Source organism: Lagopus muta, chromosome 16 (genome assembly GCF_023343835.1).
Source record: "Lagopus muta isolate bLagMut1 chromosome 16, bLagMut1 primary, whole genome shotgun sequence".
In the NCBI taxonomy this organism is placed as follows: Eukaryota; Metazoa; Chordata; class Aves; order Galliformes; family Phasianidae; genus Lagopus; species Lagopus muta.
Genome location: NC_064448.1, coordinates 8,217,500 through 8,240,547, shown reverse-complemented (window position 1 = coordinate 8,240,547; position 23,048 = coordinate 8,217,500). Strand labels below are relative to the sequence as shown.

Genomic DNA, 23,048 nt, shown 5'->3' with positions numbered 1-23,048 from the left:
AGTTTACGCTGTTAACTGACACAGTAAAGTTTTAAACATTTTGTCCCCAAACTCTGATTTTATGCCATCGTAAAGATATGTGCACCTGAGATCATTTCAGAGGACCTTCACCTTCTTTTAGAAGGACACTGCACAGGGTTTTTCACATTAAATAACCCTGGTAAATAAGTAAACTGCTTCTATTAGGACATTTATAGCTGATTTTACTTTTCTCCAGCAACACATAAAAGAAGATTAAATACTGATCAATAGGACAAAACATATTTAACCAAACTAGTCCATAGAACTGTAGGATGATCATTACAGAACAATCCATTGGTCATAGCAGAGAAACATGAAAATGCAAGTGAGAAAAACAGTTCCAAAGAACATCCTACAATTGTGTTCACTACCTTGGTGTTCAGACAGCTCAAACAACAGTACTGGCCCCTTCCACTAGTAAGAAATTTTTTTTATTTTTTTTTTCCAGTGCAAACTCATTGCCACATGAATGAACTTGCATGATCAGTGAGGTCATATAGGTGCAAGTCTTGCAAGTGCACGGCTCACACTCTACAGACATCATGTAAGGAATTAAAATTGCATACACTACAATGTTATTATAGCTTATCCAGGTCAATATTCAAAAAAAAAAAAAAAAGGATTCCAAAACTTGGGAGAGCACAAAATAACAATGAGGGTTTTTTTTTTTTTTTTTTTTTTTTAACTATAACCAGAAATAAGCTTTGGTTAAATTCCCACCTGTCGTGTTGGCCAAAGAAACGGGCATCAACTTGCCCATCTTTATCCCTCAGTGCTTTAGCAGGCCAGAACGGAAAGCCTTTGAGTTTAGCCCAGACCAAAGGGTGAGGATTGCTCTAGAGAAAGATGGTAGAACATACAGTAAGAAAACACTAGCAGTATTACCTTCAAAATCTGTTATACAGCATTAAGTTTTTAAAATTATATTTATTTCCTGGATTAAATAATGTGCAAGACCCTGGACAAACACAAGATTCCATTTCACTATGTATTTGGTACCTAATAGATCATGGGAGGAAAAAAGTTAAAAAAAAAAATAAAAAAAATATTATCTTGTTTGAACAAATCTTAATAGCACTTACTGTTCTATAATTTTTTTTCTTGTTCTCTCCCAGTATGCAGCACATCCTAAACTACAGTTGACCTCTGAAATTCTCTAATTTCCACTTAAGCTCAAGAGAGAACTTGATAGATTACACAGTTCTACTTTAGAACTTCAATAAGTCTTTCAGGGTTTGGTGCAATATTAAACAAAAGCAGAAGTCAGACAACCTATTAACAGGCAATAAAGGAAAGCCAAGTCTTAATACTGAAATCTCAAAACCAAGTTTTCAAACATTCACATTTCAGAAATTTTACTCTTAGTGCAAGTACCACAAATGACCCATCAGTGGGCACCTTTTATTTGAGGGCAGAGACTGCAAACTGGTAGCTAACAATTTACAGTCACTTCTCAGCAAAAGCATGAGTCTGACAGCTAACACCTGGAGATGGTCTTCTGATTCCACAAAGTGCGATGAGCATGATGTGTAACTACAAGTTGCTTTGTAGAACTAGCAGTTCTCCTTAATTCACTAGCCTCTCAGTAACCACCACAGGTTGAAAACAATGGGAGGACAAGAAGAGCTAAATAAGAGCCTTTACTTTAATGCACTAGCTAGACTACCATCATCCTTAACTTACACAAGGCTCACAAAACCAATTCTCTCGTTTTTGGCAAGCAGCTAAGTAACATTCCGGACACACTTCAATTTCATTCATCTGAAAAGAAAAGGAAAACAATCATTCAATAACTTATCACAGTTCAAGGTGTGATTAGTAAATGCTGTAATATAATAACATCATATTTCCCACAAATCTGTGGTCATAAATCAACCTTTAACTGCCATGAATTCAATGCTACTTTGAAAGAAAACCCTATTTTCCTACCCCTGTGAAGCAGGCTTTCCAGTTAAACAAGACACATTTCTAAGCCTCTCTTCAGATCATACACTGCTCATGTCATGAAAATACATTCTGTCTTTAGTGTTGCATTTATTGCAGTGATAAAGAATTACTGACCACCATTTGTTTCTGAACACTTAGTTCCATAATAATTTAGGAGACCAAAAAGAAAATATGTTGTTCTTTTTTCAGACTATATAAGCCAATTAGGAAGTCAGAATCAGGTCATACACAATTTTTTTTCTCTGAACAATTGATACATCCTCAAAACTTACTAGAATTATGGATATTGCTGCATCAGCAGAGGGGTGGGAAAAGCACTCTGCATAAATATGAAGTGTCAGATTATCAGATAATTCATATCAATGAAATACCGTTCAAAAATGCTGCATTTAGAATAAATTTTTGTAATATTAGCATTATGAATTCTCAGTGAAATAAAATCAGTTCAAACGATCAACTAAAATGCAGGCATTTATTCACAGGGCTTTCATACTGTGACATCAAACGAACCACCTCAAATATGTCTACAGATCAGAACATCTGTTTCTTTTTCCACCTCCAAGCATTCATTTAGAAGACAGGTGTCTTTGTGCAGATCCCACATACCTTCTCTCCCATCACTGACATCCTAATTACATATGGTGAATATCCTAAGGAAAATATTATTAGCAATGCCCTTGTCAAAATCTTCCTATAAGCCATGGATATGCATCCCCAAACATAAGAAAGCCTACACAAATTAGTTTGTAATGCATACATTAGAAAACATTATTTCAATCACAAATACAAGCAATGGAATACTTCAAATATACAGATAGAACAATCAAATTAACTGGGGTACACATACCTCATGCTCACAGATTTTGATGATAACTTTTGCTGTTTGTGTCAATTTGTGATTTCCTGAGAAGACAATAAGAAAAATGCTCTAACCAAGAAAACTGTTAGTATAAAACAATGATAAAAATCAACAGGTTTTAGTTATAAAAAGTTTATGTTGAAGACAACATAGAACATCTGAAAAGACAATGCAAAGCAGGTATATATTCAACACGTGCTTGTGGAAGCAGCAGGCAGGCTCTTCCCAGCAAACAAAGCGCAGTAAAAAATCTTCACGTGTTCCCTGTTTGTGCCTGTTTGCCCCTGCCCACCACTGACACACCATTCAGTAACGGGCATCTCCTCAGGCAGGTCTCCTGCTGAGCAAGGAGACAGCATAGGCAGTATTTGGTCCCAAGTGTAAATGTAGGTCATTCTTTTTTTTTTGTAAAGTCACGTTTAGAACTACAGCATTAGCAGGAAGATACTTTCACCATTTGTCAAGCAGCAGCAAGTTTCTGCATTGCTTAATCTAATCTGAAGCTTCATATTCTAAGAAGTATATCTCTGTGCTTACCCCCATTGTAAATAATGCAGTTGTGCAAAATCCATTTGGCATCAGCCAAAAATGCTTCAGTGCAACCGTACATTTTCTTTTTAACATTCTGGAAAGAAACATTTTTAAATGTATCAGAAAACAGATATGAGTAAAAACTTGCATCTTCCTAAACACTGCTGCCTGTCAGACACACAATAACTAGAACAAAAACCTTATGTTACAACTCATTCTAAATACTTCAGTAACCTTCCAAGTTCAAGGTGTTTTCTGACTGCCCTAAATATTTATGAAATGTCTAAACCAATTCTCGACAGTGAACTATTTAGATCAGCATCTTCAATAATTCCAAAGGGCTGCAGAGGGGCACCAGTAAGCACCTGTCCATTTCCTGAGGCAGTAATTCTGCTTGAGGTCTCTACAGAAAACAGAGTCCTTGATTTTGCACTGGCATATCATCATCGCTGCATGGCATTTTAATTTTTTTATTTTGACAAGACCCAGGAAAAAATTATTTACTATACCCCATAAGCCCGTTTTTGATATTCTAGCCTACCACCTGGGTGAATCAAATCAGTGACATGGATTTGTTATACACTTATGCCACAAAGACATTGACCTCTGCTCCCAGAGCCCAGAGAATAAGGACTCCTCACCCAGGCACCACCACCACAAAGCTCTGCATTGCTACACTATTATTAAAGCAACAGAGAATGAAGAACTTTGTAATTTGAAACATTTAACTTATTACTGAACTGACAAACTCCTGTAATCCACTTCTTTACTGTTTTCTTCTTCTCCCACATCTCAGGTGCAGTGGATGTTCTTCTATTTGCTATTTTATATGTTCTAATGTTTGACCAGCAGATGAGCCTGGAATGACCTCTGGTCACACACTCAAATGGTCCCAAGGGGAATCAACGTATCAGCAATGCATTAATAGCTAACAAACATGGTGATCAAACGTAAAATCTTACTAATGAAGTCTCCCCACAGGATGATTCCCGGAATTATACGGATTTACACAGGAGGAACTCATCAGGGTAAACTCGTCTTTTTTATACTGCTTTTCCTGAGCACTTGCCATTAGCTCAGACTGCATAACAGACACATTCAGTGGCTCTTTCAGTTGGTTTTACAATAACAAAACTGTAATCAAAACACTTAAATAATTTCAAGCAATCTCTCTCGCTCCCATCGAACAACCCAGAAAGCTTAACCACAGCAATCAAACTCAAAGGACCTTTGCCTCATACCAACCTTCTCTAATGTACAAAGGTCCATTGGATGAAAGATATATTCTGCATAATCTGGGTGTTGATCCAGTGAAACTGGCTTTTGAAATGGCTCTGTCTGTTAGGAGAAAACAAATCACACAGCTTCTTAATACTGAACAGCTCCATCAACAACTCAATAGTCACTCTTCTTCTAATACTACTTTCAACTGTGGTATCAGAGAAAATTATTTAAAAGAAACAGTAAAGATTTGTGAAGTAATGCAGTGCTGGCAAAACAAGGAAATAAATGCCCTCACATAACTGATTTTTCATATGTTGGAAGTGATGAATTACAAGGCTTTGGGTTTTTGTAAAATGGACTGTTCTTATTTACAGCAGATCTTTTTTGAGCAGAGTATTAGCTGAGGCTCAGCAAACAGTTTTTAGGAGAACAAACACTCCCATTATCTAGAATTAGAAATAACTTTATCAGTCTTAGAACTTTCAGAACAATGGTGACTTGCAGATAAATTCAAACTTCCATCAGTGGGACTCTGCACATTATCTGCTGCATTGCCTTTCTAGCTGCACGTTGAGAACATTTTGTCATCTCAATACAAACACACACTGATACTTTGCTTCTGAAAAAAAAAAAAAGCTAATGACTCTTTCTAAAAGGAGACTATCTACCACTCCAGAGTTAAAATACTCCAAGAGCTGAAGTTTATCAATACTAAAGAGTAACCTTCCTAGAAACTGTCACTATTTTTCTGCTGAAATATTTATCATGGAGACACCAGAGCTGTAAAGAACCCATGATTCCTTCCATACATCTGGTTTTTCCAATATATTTTACTGTATGCTTGCAAGCACAGAGACTCTTCTAATCTATTTACAGGGACAAGGTAGAAACAGGAATTCAGATAAGCCATGGCAATCCATTAAAACACCTTACTACACTTTTTTCTTCCCACATGTGAAAACTACTCAAAGCTTGCATAGTGAAAAAAGAGCAACCAGAAATTTAGAAGAAAGAATGAGGGACTGAAATGTGTGAAACTTCCAGGAGGCAATGATGATTTTGAGGGTTAAGTCTCAGACAGACATGTGGAGATTGGTAAAAGTTAGAGGAAACAACATTTTCCCTCCATGATACAAGTTCATAGGATGGCAGATTCCTACAGTATGCAAGTTGATGGCACAGGTTGCCACTACAATGAGAAAAAAATTCAGTTTTACAAGTACACGATACAACTACTTCTTGTGGCGAGAACAATTTCCTACTAACAGAGAAAAGACTGGCTTATAATCAAATTAAGGGTTATAATCAAATATGTAACATTACCTGCACCTATAGCCTTGCCCACATACCTGGGTTGGTAAGAAACCACACCTTGTCATTTCCCTTGCACCTCAGATAAGACCAGCATTGTTCACATTCAGTGAGTGAGAAAACACAAATTCCCTTTGGAAAGCTATGCTGCATCCTCACTACATCTACTGAAACTATCTCCAGAAGTTGCATCAAGGAACTGTGTTTTATATGCATTCCAGAACAGCATACACAGTCTGAACGAAGCTGTTTGCAATACACGGGTGGTAAACAGCAGAAAATCTGACAAAATGAGCTAGACTCAGCTCAACAAGAGGAAGCAAAACCCAATATTATGACAAACATACAGAACAAGCATTAAAAAAAAATCTTCCTTACCCCTGGCTGTTTCATTTTCTGTAGTGCAAACTTCAGCAAATATGATAGTTGTTCAGTGGTGAGCATTGTCATAGCTTTACTCTGTGTTTCTATGCATTCTGCAACTGTGATTTTCTAAAAATTAGGATGAAAAAAATATTGTCAGCAAACATTTCTAGGTGAATTCTTCTCCAGTAAAAAATCCCAGCATTTGAGCAGAAGATAATAACTACTTCCTAAGAAACAAAATATTTTTTATGAAGTAGCATAAATACTTCAGATACTTGTTTTATTAAATTCTGGATATGTTAGCCTAAATAAGTAAATGAATATATAAAAAGGGAAAAGTCTAGAAACTACATTCATTTTTTAGATCACCCTAATAAGAGAATGTTAGAATACATACAATTCCCAATACAGTGCAAGCTCCGGCAACACGAATGAGGAAAAAAGTCATCTGGGCTCCATATAATGCAATACATGGCCAAAAAAAAGACATCTGATAAACCAATTTACTTTCATTGTAGATACAATGATGCCAATTATTCTCTCTCCAGAAGTTGTTGGAGAGGAATAGTTAAATTCTTCCTCAGACCTGCAGAAAAATATAGTACTAATAATATCCTCTTGTTTATGTAGACCCTACAGTGCACATGTTCTGAGCACTCTGCAGAACTGATCAGCCCCCATGCAGCAGCATGAAGTAAGCTAGACAAAACTGTGAAATGTTTTCAGAGTTAAAGGTAAGATGTGGGGATCACTCTTTGAAATGGATTCGCCTTCCCTAGAGATGGTAAGAAGTTGAAGAGTCACAGTGAGATGGCCAACAGAGTCCAGGTGAATGCACAGAGAAAAAGCAAGGAAGCAGCAAGAGACACTCCCTTTTCACACAACTTTTTCTGGTACCAAAAGGCAACGTAAGAATAGAACAGAAACACACTGGAGTGTAAAAAAAAGCAGTTTGTATCACTCATATACAGAAGAAATCCACTCCTTCTATCAAACTAACCTCACATTCTGGGCAAAACCAATCCCCCTCTGGTTCCGCTGTCAGTTTCAGACACTTAGCGTGATAAACCCGAGGGCAGAGTTCACAGCAGAGGACTTGGCCTTCCCGATGACAAACCCAGCAATAGAAATCATTCCGTCCATCCTGTGGTACAACATCAACAGGGTCTGTGGTGAGTGGCTGCTTCATATAGTAAAACGGACCATGTCTTAGTTCTGACTGAAATGTAGGCAAGAAAAACAGGTTTGGTTTCAAAACAAATTTGCATTTCATACAAAACAGCATTCATAGCAGTAAATATCATTATATATAAATCAAACAGCAATCTACAGAGTTTGATTAACGTTTATGTAAACACAATATCTTATTTATTGCACAAAACCATTCACAAAGAGATTCATTTCATATTCAGATGCCAAATGATGCATATTATACTCAGCACTGAAAATAAATTTTTGTGGCAAGTGAGGACATCAAGTGCAAGTCATGCAATCCAACATCCTCAAACTCAGAATCCCATGGGGCTGAAGGAGCTACATCATACTGGGAGATGTAGTGGTGGCTAAACTAGCACAACTGAAGAAATTAATCAGTCCTGAAACAAGTAGCTGAGCACCACACAAACCTGTCCTAAATTACAGTAACTCACAACTTTTCAGAACCAAGCAAGTCAATGGTGATTTTAACTGATAAAGCAAAACAAAGTAGGATGGCACAGAAGCAGATTCAGACTTTAATAAGGTGACCCCAGCAGCATGAACCTGGGGAAAAATGTAACCCACCATTTACATGAGCATCAGAATTTAAGACACAATTTCCACTAGTTTGTCTGCACTAGAAAATAATGTGAACTTCATAAACTGCACGGACTGCTCTTTCACTTGCACCTCAAACTGCTTAAAGGTGACACAGATGATACCAAAACACAAGAGCAGGAGAGCCTGGGAGAGCCAAAATTGGACAACAGATACCCAGTGTTTCCTGGATTGGATTTGAAGAAAAGCAAATAATTATTGGAAAACTGAGACATATTTATTAATGATAAGGGAATTTAAGTTTCCTGTTTGCTATTAATTAAAGGAGGAGGGGATGGAGATAAATAATCACAAATTTTTTACTATTTGCTGTGACTTTTTGTTTGACGTATAGCTATTTGTGGCTACCCAACCGGCTGCTTGCAGTTTGCAGCACCACTTTGGTTCTCGGGTAATCGTGTGCACTTCCTACATCACAAAGAGCTTCACAAGTTCTTAGGCTGTCACATGCCTGCCTGATTGCTAAAGCAGGGGGACAATATGCAAAAGCTGGGTACCTCTGCGGCACCCTGTACAAAACTGGTCACACAGGATGTACATTATACGCTACAAACCACCTTCAGCTTAGACTGTGGTCCTTCCAGATTTATAAAGTAGCAAAGGACAAGGTCTAATTATCCTCATGAATAGAAGGCCTTCAATGACAAAGTTAGGTGATGCAGAAGAGGTGTTCTATGACAATCCAGCTGGAGATACAATATCTCAACAGATACACTGGAAGACATATTACCTCTGATAATCAATTACTGTATAATATCTCATGCAAAGAAAGAATGTTATCCATAAAATTTTACTGTAACTTCATAAGCATTCTGCTACCTAAAGTTCCACTTACATTCCTGTCTCTTTTGGCAGTTTCCATTTCCTATTCTACATACATTGCAGCTACTAGAAAGGTAGAACAGACATGGACTGAGCATTATCTTCTGTACTTTCTCTGTGTATACAGTTAAACACAGATACAACCAGACCTCTACAAGGAAGGTTCTTTGTGCTCTTGGGGAATAAGAGGGGCAGGGAAAGGCTTTACCTACATTTCAAATATATTACTATGCCAATCATTCAAACCAGGATAGAAGTGCACGTGTAAACTCAGAACGAAAAAGAGAAAGTTACAATTGTCAGCAGAAGTGTGCTTTGTTTGTGGTTACATGCACCACAGCTTGAGACCAAAATCTCAATACTCAGAGATTCTGAAACTGAAGTCTTGCTAGCTGAGATGCAGCTATGGGCAGTGCATCCACACTGACTTCCTGTTTTAAAAGAGATTTAAAATCTGTAAGCAATTACAGAGAAATGAGCTTATTGTATCTAAATAAAATAGTCCATCTTTGCTAGAAGGAATTAATTCTCTGACTGAGGACTTTCCTATCTTTCAGATAAATACCACCTTGTTTTGTCTGAGCTAAGACTGAGGGCCAGGAAAGAAAGAAGATAGGAATGAGACTCAAAAAGACCCAAACAACAGAACTAAATGATGGAAAATGAACCCCTGAGTGACATCAAAGGAGCCTTTCACTTGTTCTAATCAGAGCAACATGTTTAAGAGTTTAAATGTTAACAGTCATGAAAGAAAAGCTTTGTTCTCCCAACAGTTTCAAAAGTCAGTTCCAGCTCAAGTGGCAGCTTGCCCTCACAGTTTCAGCAGTGTTAGTAAGATATGTACAAAACTGAAGGAAAAACAAGAGTACTGTAGTGCTTTTTATGCAAGACAAAGATTACTATTCTAGCCAGTTTAAATTAACTTTGAAGCTGGGTTGGAAAAAAGCTGCTACTTCAAATATATTGTAGCTGACCAAGTGTTGCACATTCCTGATTATTTTTTTTTTAACCTTTAAGCTATACTCTATATCTCCGTAATTTTTTGTATGTCAATACTTTAAATACCCGTTGGCACCATTCTGAACACCTGTAGCATCTTAGTACAAAGCCCTGTGCAATGATAGCTGTAGTGAGGGTATCTTGATACACACCAGCACTACCAAACACTCGATGGTGAAGAATATCAACCTGGAGGCTCCACTGATGTTGCCAGACCTCAAAATGGATTTATCAGCCAAGCAGAATCACAGCTGTCGGCTACATTATACTTGAAACCTAAACTAGGAGCAAAACAAGTAACTGTGTGCTTAGCTTACATCTCTTCAGCAGTTAAAGGATCTTTAGCATTAACTGCCATTATGTAGAGCAGATTGATACACCTTATAGAAACAGTCATCCTCAGGTACGTTTTATTAAATTAAAAGCAACTTACAAAAGCAAAAAAAGCCAACAAAAACAAACCAAAACAAATGATACTTCCTTGCTAACTGATAACATGTACAGCTAAGCAACACGCCTAGTTTGCTTTTCTTCTTTAGATACACAACTTTTCTATCCTGCAGTATTTCAGGTTTGAAATATCTGGAAAACAGAAAATGATTTACTGAGGGGAATGGACACATTGAGTTCAACAACTACAATTATTTTTCCCACAGTGTACTTTTAAATGCATGAATGAACAGTGGGAAGGAATCCTCTAAGATTCAGCCTCACTATCTGTACCATTATCTCTACAGAGCGCAGTCAGAAACCCAAACTGCAGCACAACATCTCCTTGCAAATGTCCGAGACGTGTAGGAATTCTCAGAGCCCACACTGAACTCAGAAAAAGCCAAACTGACAACATTAAACTACATCAGCAATGCCTGCACATGCTGTTACTAGACCTCCCCAGTACCCTAAGTAAAATACATTTAGCACTGAAAGACCATTCTTTGGCCTCGTTTATTCAAGGTCTCTGTTCCAAAATAAACTGCAGTGATTAAGAATTCCATTTTCTTTCTAAACCAGTACAATTGTACCATGACGATGTTTAATGCAGATGCTATTACATGAGGGGAAAAAGCTCCAAATCCACACAACTTAATCCTGTGTTTATAAGATAGTGGTAGAACACATTAACACACAAAAGCACTCTGAATAGAACACAGGCACTTCATCTGCAAACTAGATGAGAAATCATTTCAGTGGAGCTAAAGATTGCTTTCATGTAATCTCCAGCATGATAGAGCTGCTTTACAGCATTTAGTATTCAATGTAATTCATACAATTCCTTCATTTGCATCATACAAAGACTCTGAAATTGTCAGTCTTCTGGAGTCAAGTCCTTTCATGAGCTACAACAAATGCTATAAATTCAGTATTCAGAAGTCACTGAAAATGAAGATGGAAAAATACTGCCAGCACGATCCTTTGAGTCATCAACTTTGGTAGCAATATTTCCAGCTCATCAGTTTAAAGGAAGGGGAGAGAATCTGTGAAGTACCATGGGAGCAGCAGGACTGTTAGCAATTGGCAAGAGGACTGGGAACAGATGACAGATTCCCAGAGGTATTATGGTATCTTTCTTAACCTAGGACATCACATCCCTCTATATTCCCTTTTAATTTTATTTACTCTCTTGATAATTTTAACAACAACAAAAGCTCTCATATTAAAAATAAAAACCTTAAAAAAAAGATTATAAGCACCCAAATCTACCTTAAAATGCCAATTCCTGCATCCACTGCACCTTCAGTGAATATCTACTTCCTAGTGCAAAAATTAATCTTCCTAAAGAGTAGGGGGCTCCTTTTCAGCTCTCTACATCCATCTTTCATTGGTTCATATCCTAGCATAACAAGACCAGGACTTCTCTTACCTGTTCTTTATTATTACTGTTCAATAGACCAGGTTTCTTTTTCTTTTTTATGGGACTTGTTGATGCATCTTGGGGTGAGTGGCCATTAGAGGAATGTGGAGGGCTGGGAAACTTCCTTTTTTGTGCAGTGCGTTCGGCAGAGCCAGGATCTACGTCAGATACAAACAAACCTGTTAGAGAGCACACATCAGTGAAAAGTGTTCAGCCAGCATTGTGCTTTATCATACATGCTCCCTCACTGAACAGTTTCTCAATTGCCCATTATGCAATCACATACAAAACTGGAAGCACAAACAATGCCACCGTCAAATGAAATTTCAGTATATGTTATTTTAGGTTACATTAAACATTTGTTTCTTTTCCCCTGGAATTCTGGTCACTCATCTCATTCCAAATATTATTCTTTTTTGAAGTGTAATAACAATTACATTCCGTAGTTTAGCAGAAATCCATTTCAAACTTATTTCCTCAATTCCTCTCAAAAAGAAAAACAATTATGATTTCACTGATGTAATTTAGGAAGATAAGGAACAGAAGCATAAATGTGGCAAATGATGAGGTCAGACTTTCTTCCTATTTCCCATATTTAAACGTGCCTACTGAAATTAAAAAAAAAATAGAAGAAAAGACAAGACTCTCACTCATTTCTTAACATTTGACAGCTAAATAGAATAAAAAGAGAAGGTGACATAACTTTTCAATGCCTCTTAAAGGGAGAGCTCTGACATTCTCCAAGCAAATGACTAGAGCAGTTTATTAAGTCACAGCATCCCTCTAGACCCAAAGTTATCATTCCAGGCAAGAAAGATGGCAGAAGGAAACATGTGCCCATGGCTCAACTGCTTTAAATCGTCATTTGGTATCTTAGTGTAAGCTCATCAAGCTGCTTACACCGACACAGCAGCCCTGGTGAGTGCTATGAGCTGCAAACATTCTTAAAAAGAGACAGAGAAGAAACTGAGAGCCAGTTTTACCAATCTGCTGTTGATCCTCAAGTCTGTTTCACTCTCACAGTGGTGCTCCATTTTGTTAACGCTTTATAAAAACAGAACAACAAGCACTGACAAGCTCATCAGAAATACCCCAGGTAAAAAAAAAAAAGAGCATTCCTAATAGATATGGAAAGCTTAGCTCAAAGACAAAGTACTGATGTAAAACAAAAAGTACCATCAGCTGCAATGGACAATCACTGATCAGCAGACAACCTTGACAAAATACAAATGAAAATGCAACAGATTCTGTTCAACACTTTTTTTTTTCCTTAAGCTTTTAACATGTTTAACAAAACAAAATGTCAGACACAACCCTAGGGGTCAGAAGTCATCACTGCTGAGGAGAATCAACTGAAACCTCCACAAAGTCATTCCCATGCAGTCAATTCCCTACTGACTTGTGCTAGCAAGCTTTTTTTGCAGCTACACATAAAACTGTTGAGGAATAAAATCTGTCAAAAAAAAAAACCAAACAAACAATGCTTTTTGCTGAGTAGTTTCTTTCTGTAGCCCCACTTGTTGCACAGCCAGACAAGTGCTTCCCCTTCAGCAAAGCAGTTATACTGGACAGGAACAAAGGAAGGAAAAAAGCAATGCTGCTTTATCATTAATGCCACCTTAAAGGGTGTTTGCGTTTTCCACAGCTCCCGACATAAAGTCAAATCCAACTGCTGGGAAATAATCCCTTCCTTCACGAATCTGTCATCTTTCCTTCCAGGTCTCACTGGGTGATGGGCTGAGTTGTATTGGGTTGCCAAGCCACCAGAATTTACTGGAAGACCTCACCTGAAATCTCCCATGAAAATTAACATATTTAAATACTACTTTACACGCATAATACTTCATATCTCCTTTCTCAAAATGAAAGATGATATTAAACTCATCAGCTTTAGGAATCCACTTATTCTTGTGTGAGAGAGATGCACAAAAGTGTTCACAGACTAAAGACAGGATAACACTTATGTCAGCTTAGCCATTCTATTTCAGGCAGTTATCACTGTCAGTCATCTGCTCTGCCTGCGGCACACATCCTGGACCTGCTCCAATTTTCAGCCAATCACATTAATTGGACTGAAAACAGGTACCTCAGATGCTCATTCAGAAGTGACTCATGTCTCTACTAGAAGCAACAATGCTCACCAGAGGAGCTGGCAGATGGCTTGAGGAGGTAACAGCACAGGCACCTGATTTTAATCCACTGCCTGTAAAGGCTCTCACTTAGCAGGACAGGCTAGTCAGGAGTCCAAGCTCCTTCCAGTTTCCTGTCTCAGATAGCATATCTTCTTTCCATTGCCTGTACTAATCCTGAATGCATTCAGGCATCTTTACAGAGGTACCCAAGTTTGATCACATGCTACTCTATCTGTACAGTAGGAAAACCGCATACAGAGATCGATTCAAATCTGCAGAAAACAACACAGTTGACTTCCCTCCTACAGGCAGGTAAGGTCATGCGTGCTGCTGACTTAAGGTGCTTCAATGAGGAAACAGAAGTTATATGGACTGAATATATATCTAGGATTTTTAAGAGAATTTACAGTCAACTGTCAAATGCAATTCCTTCCTACAACAAAGCTGTAGGTATCACAAATAATATGGGCTGCTGACACTTTCTCATTAGACATTCTTAAAAGAAAGCCAATCACAGAATCACAGAATCACAGAATTGTAGGGGTTGGAAGGGACCTCCAGAGATCATCGAGTCCAACCCCCCTGCCAAAGCAGGTTCCCTACAGCAGGTCGCACAGGTCGGCATCCAGGCAGGTCTTGAACATCTCCAGAGAAGGAGACTCCACCACCTCCCTGGGCAGCCTGTTCCAGTGCTCCGTCACCTCACTGTAAAGAAGTTCTTGCGCATGTTTGTGCGGAACTTCCTATGCTGCAGTTTCCAGCCGTTTCCCCTTGTCCTGTCTCCACTCACCACTGAAAATAGTCTGGCCTCGCCATTCTGCCCCCCACACCTTAGATATTTATAGACCTGGATCAGGTCCCCTCTCAGTCTTCTTTTCTCAAGACTGAACAGACCCAGTAAGCCAAGAAAACAAAGTTTGGTTTAAAACTCTACTCAAAATAATGCCCCATGTAATTGATGTTAGGCTGAATCGCATTCAAAGGTGATATAGTTTGTTACATAGCACGAGTCTTAGAAGGTCAATAACACAATGAAGAACTGAATTAGACTTCCAGATGATTTCTGTATTTTCTGCAAACGCAGAGGTCAAATAGTCCATAAAGAGAAATAAAACTGTCTCCAATAATGATTTGCACAAATAAAGATAAGGTTAACAACCTAGGCACATTTCTCTAAATACTACATGTATAATAATACAGGTACAGTTATGCTGACAGACTAGTGGGAGTTTTTTTCAGTTTAGCTAATCATGCACAGAAGGTAGGAAAAGAACTCCTATGGCTGGCGTACGCTTCATCTATCCCATGAGAGCTGAGCCAGTAGAGCTATCATGGAAGAAAAACTGCAGCAGTGTCAGCTAAACCAAATCCCACAGTTTAACCAAAGCAATCCAAGCTAATATAAAAACAAGTTCTGAATTCTAACTTTTCATTTACGTGAAATAGAGCTTACTTAGCACGGGACCTGTTTGCACCCAGAGTGAGCAGCAAAAACTGCATCGTGCCATCCCTCTTCTCGTCCTGCTATCACCACACAGCTTGCACAACATCTCTGTTTCTCTTCTATAACCTCCATTTCTTAACACAGCCTTTTCACACATTCCTGAAAGAAGTCATGACTAAACTACTCTCACTGGGAAGTGCTGACTGTACTTTAACCCTTTTCAACGCAGACATCTGTAGAATTCTCTCTCCCTACTGCAAACAACATCCTTAAAGTACTTGCAAGGACCTATTAGCTCGAGTTTCCTCAGTATAACTCACTGAACAGTCTTCAGCATTTATTTCCATTACATAAGTACACAGGCACAGCTGAAACCAGGAGAGTAACAGAAGATTACAGCTTTCTGCCCTTTGGCTTCTATTTCTTACTTTCAGGCACAAAACTGCCACCAGAGGAGCACACCAGTTTGCTTTTAGCAATTCGATCTATTTGGGGATTACAAAGAAGATGCCAGTGACACTGAATGTGGTACATGAGCTCTGAAATGCAAAAGGAAAATTGAGTGTAAAGTTTACGTTATTGGCCTGCTTCCATCAAGTGATGATTTCTTACTTTTAAATGATGTTTTATCCTGAGCTGCCTCATTTGGGCCAGGAAGAGTTAAACTGCTGTATACTAAATGAGAACTGAACTGCATTTCAGTCATAAATCCAAACCACACTTTAACTGGAAAGAGGTACTGATTCAATACTGATTAAACCATACTAAACATGATCCCACAAAAACATGTGTTAGGTTAACTGATTTTGAAAACTACTTACATTAAACCAGTGTAAGTTTCTCCTGTGGCTCAAGCCTGAGAATGTCAGGGATTTGCATATACATGAGTGAGAACTCAAACATCACAAACTGACCTGAATTACATATTTGACTTTTTTTTTTAACTGGCAAGTTATTGAAATGGCCAGAGATTTTCTGAAGGCAATATAACTGAGGGGGGAAAAAGAAAAAAAGAATAGACAAGACAACAGCAATGCAAAGGTGGTGTTTTCTTTCAGGCTTAGTCATGCTGGTGGAAGAATCTAAGGCCTTTAACTGTCACTGTTGCAAATCTACCAATCTGCAAGGGAACTAGTACTATGAACAGTTTTTAATTCAGCTCAGATAACACAGAATGTCAGTACCTACTTAAATAGAGTTACTTCAGCTAGAATTGAAAACTATAAAGAATGCCCCTGTGTTGTATTTTTGCAAGAATGGCCTCACTTTGGAGTGCATCCCACCACGGCAGTTCATTGCCAATTGCTACATATCTCTGGCTTCTCCCTGCTTCTTCCAGGAAACCCCTGTCACACACTGAGCACATCAACTCAAACCAAACTTTTCATCAATGAGCATCAATTGTGCACCCATCTTTTCTACTTGAAAAGGCAAGGATCAGACGGCAGTAACTCAGCACTCAGAAAAAAATGCTCCATATATTAAATGAAGGGCATTAAAGAAAAATAATGAATTAACATTTCATTAAAATTGTGATAAATTTAATTGTACTATTGAATTAATTTGCCAAGCAATCTTATTCCACTTACTTACTGATTTTTGATTAAGTAATTTTGTCTTAATATTACTTAAATATCACTGCTAGTACAAGTGAGAAAACGGATACCTGAAAAAACCCTTTAAATTCTAATTAAAAGCTATCTGTTCATGACTAGCTTATTATTAATTTTTCTATGTTACCAGTATTAGCGTAAGCAATTATGAATGTTCTTGCAAAACATCCATCACGGAATAAGAAGCTAACCTGAGCTTCACCTAGGGTTTAAAAATAATTGTTTGACTGTGCCACCATGCAACTACAGGATGAGCAATTGCTCCTGCCAGGAGAAGACTGAACTTCTAAACACTCTATCACTTCTCCCTTCCTTCTTCCTCTTCAAAAGCTCTGAATTCATGTATTCTAAATGGTGTTGAGGTAAATCAATCAAGTATTCTGAGAGAAAAAGGAGCAACATCACTCCAAGTCATCACCCTTACAGTCTGATTTGGTAGAAGGCTCAATTACTGCTTTATATGGTTTCCACAAGTATGAAGACTTTCATTTATACATATTTTTTATTATCCTGAAGAGTTGCTAACAGATTTATGACTGCTCAAACCCAATATTATCCTATATCAAGCTCAATTATCTACAAAACACTTAACAAAATGATGGATAACTCTTTTCGGACTTATATGCAAACTCTGAGGCATTTTAATCTTATGCCAGGGTTTTGAAATATGATGCAATTGCAATCAACCACTAAAGCCCTGTTTACATTCCAGGAACTTCAACTGGTACAATTAACTCAATTCAGTTGCTTAATGTAATAAATAACAGAGGTTAGCCATGGTTGTGTAAATCCTGATGAACTCCTACATTGCAATTGCAAGTACAAAAAGAGACTGCTACATGTTTCTTCAATTTAGAGCTTTGGAAGACAGAGAGCAAGAAATACATGGCTACCTCTGGCAATGTAAGGGAGGTAGGCAGCTTATGAGCTACAGCCTGGCTGCAGGGGGACTTGCTGCCTCAAGGCACTCCTGTAGACCCTCAGTAGTAGAGAAATAAGCCTCCGGCTATACTACTTTTCACTGCAGAAGTTTCAAATTACATTTCACATTGAGACAAGAACTTCATACTTGGTGTCGCTGCACCAAAAGTTGAAACATTATACTATTATGAAACTATTACTAAAGATAGAAGTTTTCTAGAAATTTGGTTTTACTATTCATTTTGTATTTCTACTCACAATATCTGAACAATATCTTTACCACTATGAGATGCCCTTAAGAGACAAGCCTTAAATACAAACATGCCACATTACAAAAGTTGTCCAAGTAAGAATTCTTACTGTTAAGTGTAGTAGTGTTTCAGTATATGATTTTATTATACAGCTAAGACCATCTAACGATGAGCTGGCATTGACAGGCACATCTGATCCTAGCAATGACATCTATTCAACTCCCTAGTAATCTGGTTCAGGGAGATAAGCAGGTAGAAAATTACTTCCACATCCAAATCCTTAACAGACTTAGAATCGAAGTGGCTAAGTGCCAGTACAGACGCAAAGGAAACATAATGTACACATGACTGATGATGGGAAGGAGGAAGTTAAAGAGCTCCTTTTTACTGGTCACTATTCAAGCAAACAAGAGCACTAGCTGAAATACATGAAACCTTCATGGAAGTCCACCTGCCACCACAGCTAACATCTAATGGGGGGTAAGCAAATAATCAAGCAAAAAAAATAACCTCAGCCTGAAATTAAAAAGAAAAGTCTTCAAGTTAATAGTAGAAAAAAGCCCAGTGAAGAGCCTACTGCTGTTTAGAGAGAACAAGCACGTGGAAAGACAGAACTACATCAGACAATAATTAAGCTGGTTACACTGCTCTGGGAACACAACCTGGAAACACTCAGGAAATCCTCCAGAAAGCCTTGAAAGCTCTATCTTGAAATATTTAATATACAAAGTTAAAAAGTAGTTCGTACGACTGGAACAGAAATACAACAAGATGTTTCTGTCAGAAATGTTCATGTATGATACGCAGAGGACAAAATATTACAGTAATCTATTCCATGGCCTTTTTCCCTTGCTAAATAGCAATCTGCTTCTGCATTTGTTCTGTTTTTTTTGTTTGCTCGTTTGTTTTTTAGGACTTCTTTTATTCTCTTGAAGCCATTATTTTCCATTTCCTGTTCTCTGATGTCTTACACATGCTTGTTCTGATCAAGGCAGCAATGTATTTTAAAACCCTATCCTTACTGAAGCTGCCCATCCACAGCTTATTAGCATATCTAAATTAGAACAGTTAAACTACTACAGTAAGTCTGCTCCCATTCCCTTCTCAACTCCACCAGAGGTCTGCCTCTACACCTTCCCACAGAGAGGCACTTGTGTGTAATCATTAAATCAATCTGTTCATGATTAGAGCAAAAAATACAGTACAAACTTCTTGACGCTGCTCACTGTGCAACAGCACAGTGCTAGCCTAAATAAGCAGCAGTGCTAGTCTAAGGAAAGGGGTAGGAAAATGCAGATGGAGAGTCAGAGTGCATAGCTCTGACCACTGTTAGAGACTCACCTTTATGTATCACATTCTAAAGCATAAGAAGTCTCAGCCACGGTTTTAAGCTCTATTTTTCTTAGAGCCTAAGCCTATCTAAAAGCTGGCTGTCAAGCTCTACACTTCCTGCACCCAACTGGTATATTCTTGTCCTCTCTCTTATACCAGTTCTGGCAGCCTACCAAGCTATTGCAGCATACTAAGCTAGTAAAAAACTAAGCATGTTTATGGTTCAGTTAGTTTCCTGCCAGCTTAACTATTGAAACAAGTGGGTAAAACTGCAGCACTGAGCAGTCTGCCAAGCTTAGTCCACCTTGAAATCACCACCTTACTTAAACCAATTCAAAAGGCTATGTTGACACTCCCTGTTTTCAGATTAAACAATGCATGTTTCAGTTTAGCTTAAGCTGAACTAGAATTCATTTATAACAAGTAAAACTGAACTGTTTATTCTAAAGTATGTTTATGATGAGGTCTGCATTGAGCTATCTTTTTAATTAATTTAATTTAAGCAATTTAATTCAGTTTAGCACAACTGTCCCTACACATAGCCTCACATTAGCTATACAAACACACTGTAGCAGAGCAAGTTAAACTACAAACCTGCAGCATAACAGCTTCTTCAGGACAGCAGTGAAGTTGTACAACTCCCGGGATTCAACTCCTGCTTCTCAGAGCAGAATAATAAATAAATAATGCAGGGCTCCGTGCTTCCCTTAAGGGCTTATCAATCCAAGATTAATTTCCTCATATACATCCTCTCAAAAACACACAGAGCAAAATTCTGAACAAGATTACAGAAACACTGTTACCCTATCACACCACCATTAAACCTTGCTGCATTTTTTCTACCCTACACAAAGTATAAAAGCAGTTCTTAAATTCTGCTTTCCGACTTTTCCTTTGCAGAAACGCTCCACTAAACTAAGAGGATCTTGTTTCAATCCATACAACAGAAGACAAGAAAGATTCACTTCAGCAGGCTTGTAACATAGCCAGCTCTTGCACTAAGCAGATGACACTTAAGATCCACTCCCTCTTATTTTCTATGCAAACTTACAAATTCAACTATTATATAGTTCTACCACCAGTTCATAAATTAAGCTGGAAATACAATAGAGCAAGATGGCTTACAGACAAATCTTAAGATTTCTTTACATCCCACATCATTTCTTCCCTGACAAAACAGCTGAAAGGGACCAGAGGTGGGCAATGGCTATTTTTCCCTTTAAAATAGCATTGACATGGCTTTTGCCCAACCTACAGTCCACATTTAACAAACCAACTAAATGAAAGAAGTGACTAGTTAAATAAATATCACATCCATTACTATTACTCAATTAATTCAACTTCCGTTAAGTTTTATCTTTCCTACGGTGATGTTTGGCCAACAAAGGCCTTTCAGATCAATCTCACTGATATTTAAGAGTCCTTCTGCATACAGAACAGCGACTTCTGGCCACAGTAACAGGTTGGGCCAATCTAAACTAGCGTTATGGTAATAATGTCTTTGTTTTACAAACCACTCTCCCTTCAGTCACTACAGGAGCTTGCCCACGAGCTTGTTCAGGGAATTGTACCAATAGAAACTCAGTACAAAACAAGTCTTCATTTTTCTATTTTGAACTGATCCAAGCCCAAGCAATGGGAGCTGCAAGATCACGGGAATGAAAGATGAGACTGGAAGATGAAAGTCCATCCCTTTCAATAATCATGAGTTATTTAATCAGCTTAATTTCATTTTAACCCTACAAAGAAAGCAAAAGGTTCCTCGTGGGCTTAATTCATTAAATCAACACACCTTGAGGTCAGATCAGCACTCCAATTAAGGTAAGAGAACTGAAACCTGCCGTATGGACCATACATCTGTTTCTGTGCTAAGTAAAGCGACAGTGTGAAAATGCAGACATCCACATAAATATTATTGAACTCATAAAAATCTTTCAGATACTGAATTTCAGAATGACAAAAGAAACAATTTAACTCATTTGATGTGTGTGAAATTTATATTATTATCATTATCTGGGTCAAAGTCTTCCTAAGGTGAACTGAAGGTGAATTATGCCATGGGCAGCCAAATGCATCTAATAACTCCCCTTGCCTCCTATATCAGCTGGGATCTGACAAGCCCACAAAGGAATAAAGTGCCACAAAGGAATAAAGACCACAAAGCTGGGAGTAGAGAGAACCAGGAGATATCCTCTTTCCACAGTCATTAAAGAGAGAGAGAGAGGGGAAAAAAAAAAAAAAAAAGTTGACTTTCTCCTAGCTTTGTCAACTGAAATAACTGAAATATAGAAGTAAACATCAAAAACGGTCCAAGGATGGAGGCTGAAGCGCAAGACAATGAGCAGAGAAGGGGCCAAAGGGAGTCAAAAGGAGTAAGCAAATCTCTTGTGAGCTGTCAGATGACAGAGATGAAATATACCACCTCATCTAATCCTACCAGAGAACTGAAAGAAAATTACTATCTGAAAGAACAAACATGACAAAAATGCAATGCATAAAAGCAACATAAATTGCTTGGCTTACCTGAAAGCCAAGTCTGCTGCAAGTACAAAAGGAGTGTGGACAGGCAGCTGGCATTCAACTACACTGAACTGTAGCAAGCAATCATGTGCAAGTATTTCATTGCAGGGCACTTTTGTTGCTCCAGTCCAAGTGACTGTGACATTATTTAAACCAATAGAGATGTTTACATCTTTAAGTTTCTTTATACTGAGAGACAACAGCGTTTGCCTGTAGTAATTCATTCACAGAAAAAAGTTAAAAACCAGAGGGACAGAAATTCCCAGTCACCTGCAATACTACCAAATTTACTTCAGGTGGGGATAATGGAATGCATACATAAACATTTTTGAGACACACTGCTCAGTGAACCAATTTTTGTGCAAACAGAAACATTAGTGTTCTTCATTCTTAGGAAAACTAGGATTGGTCACTGTATGAAATACCACCTTCATATTATTAGTTTCTCCTATATTGCAAATCTTCAAGGGAAGCCATGGCAAGTAAGATGATACAGAAGGTTGATGTTCTTTCAAGGACCTAAATTTACTTGTGCATAAATCAGAAATAACAATGGAGTGTGGGGGGTGGGTATGACATACAATGAAAACTAAGCAAAAATCAAAACACATTCCAAGATCCAACCATCACTGTAAAAAAACAGTGAGTCTTCTCTCAAGTGCAGTTTCACCATAGATGGCACAGTTTTCTTTCCTGGTTTACAAATATTTTTCTCTGTTATGGAACATGTGAAATATTCCTTCTTACTCACCTTTGGATCGAGTGGAGATATCCATCCCCTCCACCACCTCCTGCTCTGCCTTTATTTCCTCTTCAGCCAAACTGCAGGAATCAAAAAAGTGAATTAGAATAGTTTAGACTGTCTTATTCTCATATCTGACTTGAAATACAGAAATTCAACATGACTCTGTCAAACAGAACTACATTAATATTTCTGACAAAATTTGAAGTGCTATTTGCCAGAGCATACATGGACTAAAACATGGAGAGAAACAATCCTGATACACATGCATGTTGCACGTTACCTATTACAAAGGTAACACTTCCACACTAACGACAATCTAGTAACAAGTACTGAGGATTATGCC

The 23,048-nt window shown here is 38.0% G+C and overlaps 1 protein-coding gene across 21 annotated transcripts in view; it reads right to left on the bottom strand.

Moving 5' to 3' along the window:
- The window catches only part of ZMYND8 (zinc finger MYND-type containing 8), a 64,469-nt gene that overhangs the window by 18,080 nt on the left and 23,341 nt on the right, over positions 1-23,048 (bottom strand). For 12 of the 21 annotated variants that reach the window (XR_007380206.1, XR_007380205.1, XM_048963238.1 and 9 more), the window contains 9 exons: positions 22,712-22,782; positions 11,757-11,926; positions 7,260-7,478; positions 6,272-6,385; positions 4,604-4,696; positions 3,365-3,452; positions 2,816-2,871; positions 1,705-1,782; positions 742-857 (listed from right to left, as the gene is read on the bottom strand). Coding sequence is in view for 19 of the 21 variants with exons in the window: in XM_048963238.1 (XP_048819195.1) it covers positions 742-857; positions 1,705-1,782; positions 2,816-2,871; positions 3,365-3,452; positions 4,604-4,696; positions 6,272-6,385; positions 7,260-7,478; positions 11,757-11,926; positions 22,712-22,782 (1,005 nt within the window). In the remaining 2 variants the exon portion in view is untranslated. The remainder of the gene's footprint in view (positions 1-741; positions 858-1,704; positions 1,783-2,815; positions 2,872-3,364; positions 3,453-4,603; positions 4,697-6,271; positions 6,386-7,259; positions 7,479-11,756; positions 11,927-22,711; positions 22,783-23,048) is intronic. The other 9 variants (XM_048963242.1, XM_048963241.1, XM_048963251.1 and 6 more) reach the window with 3 other exon arrangements.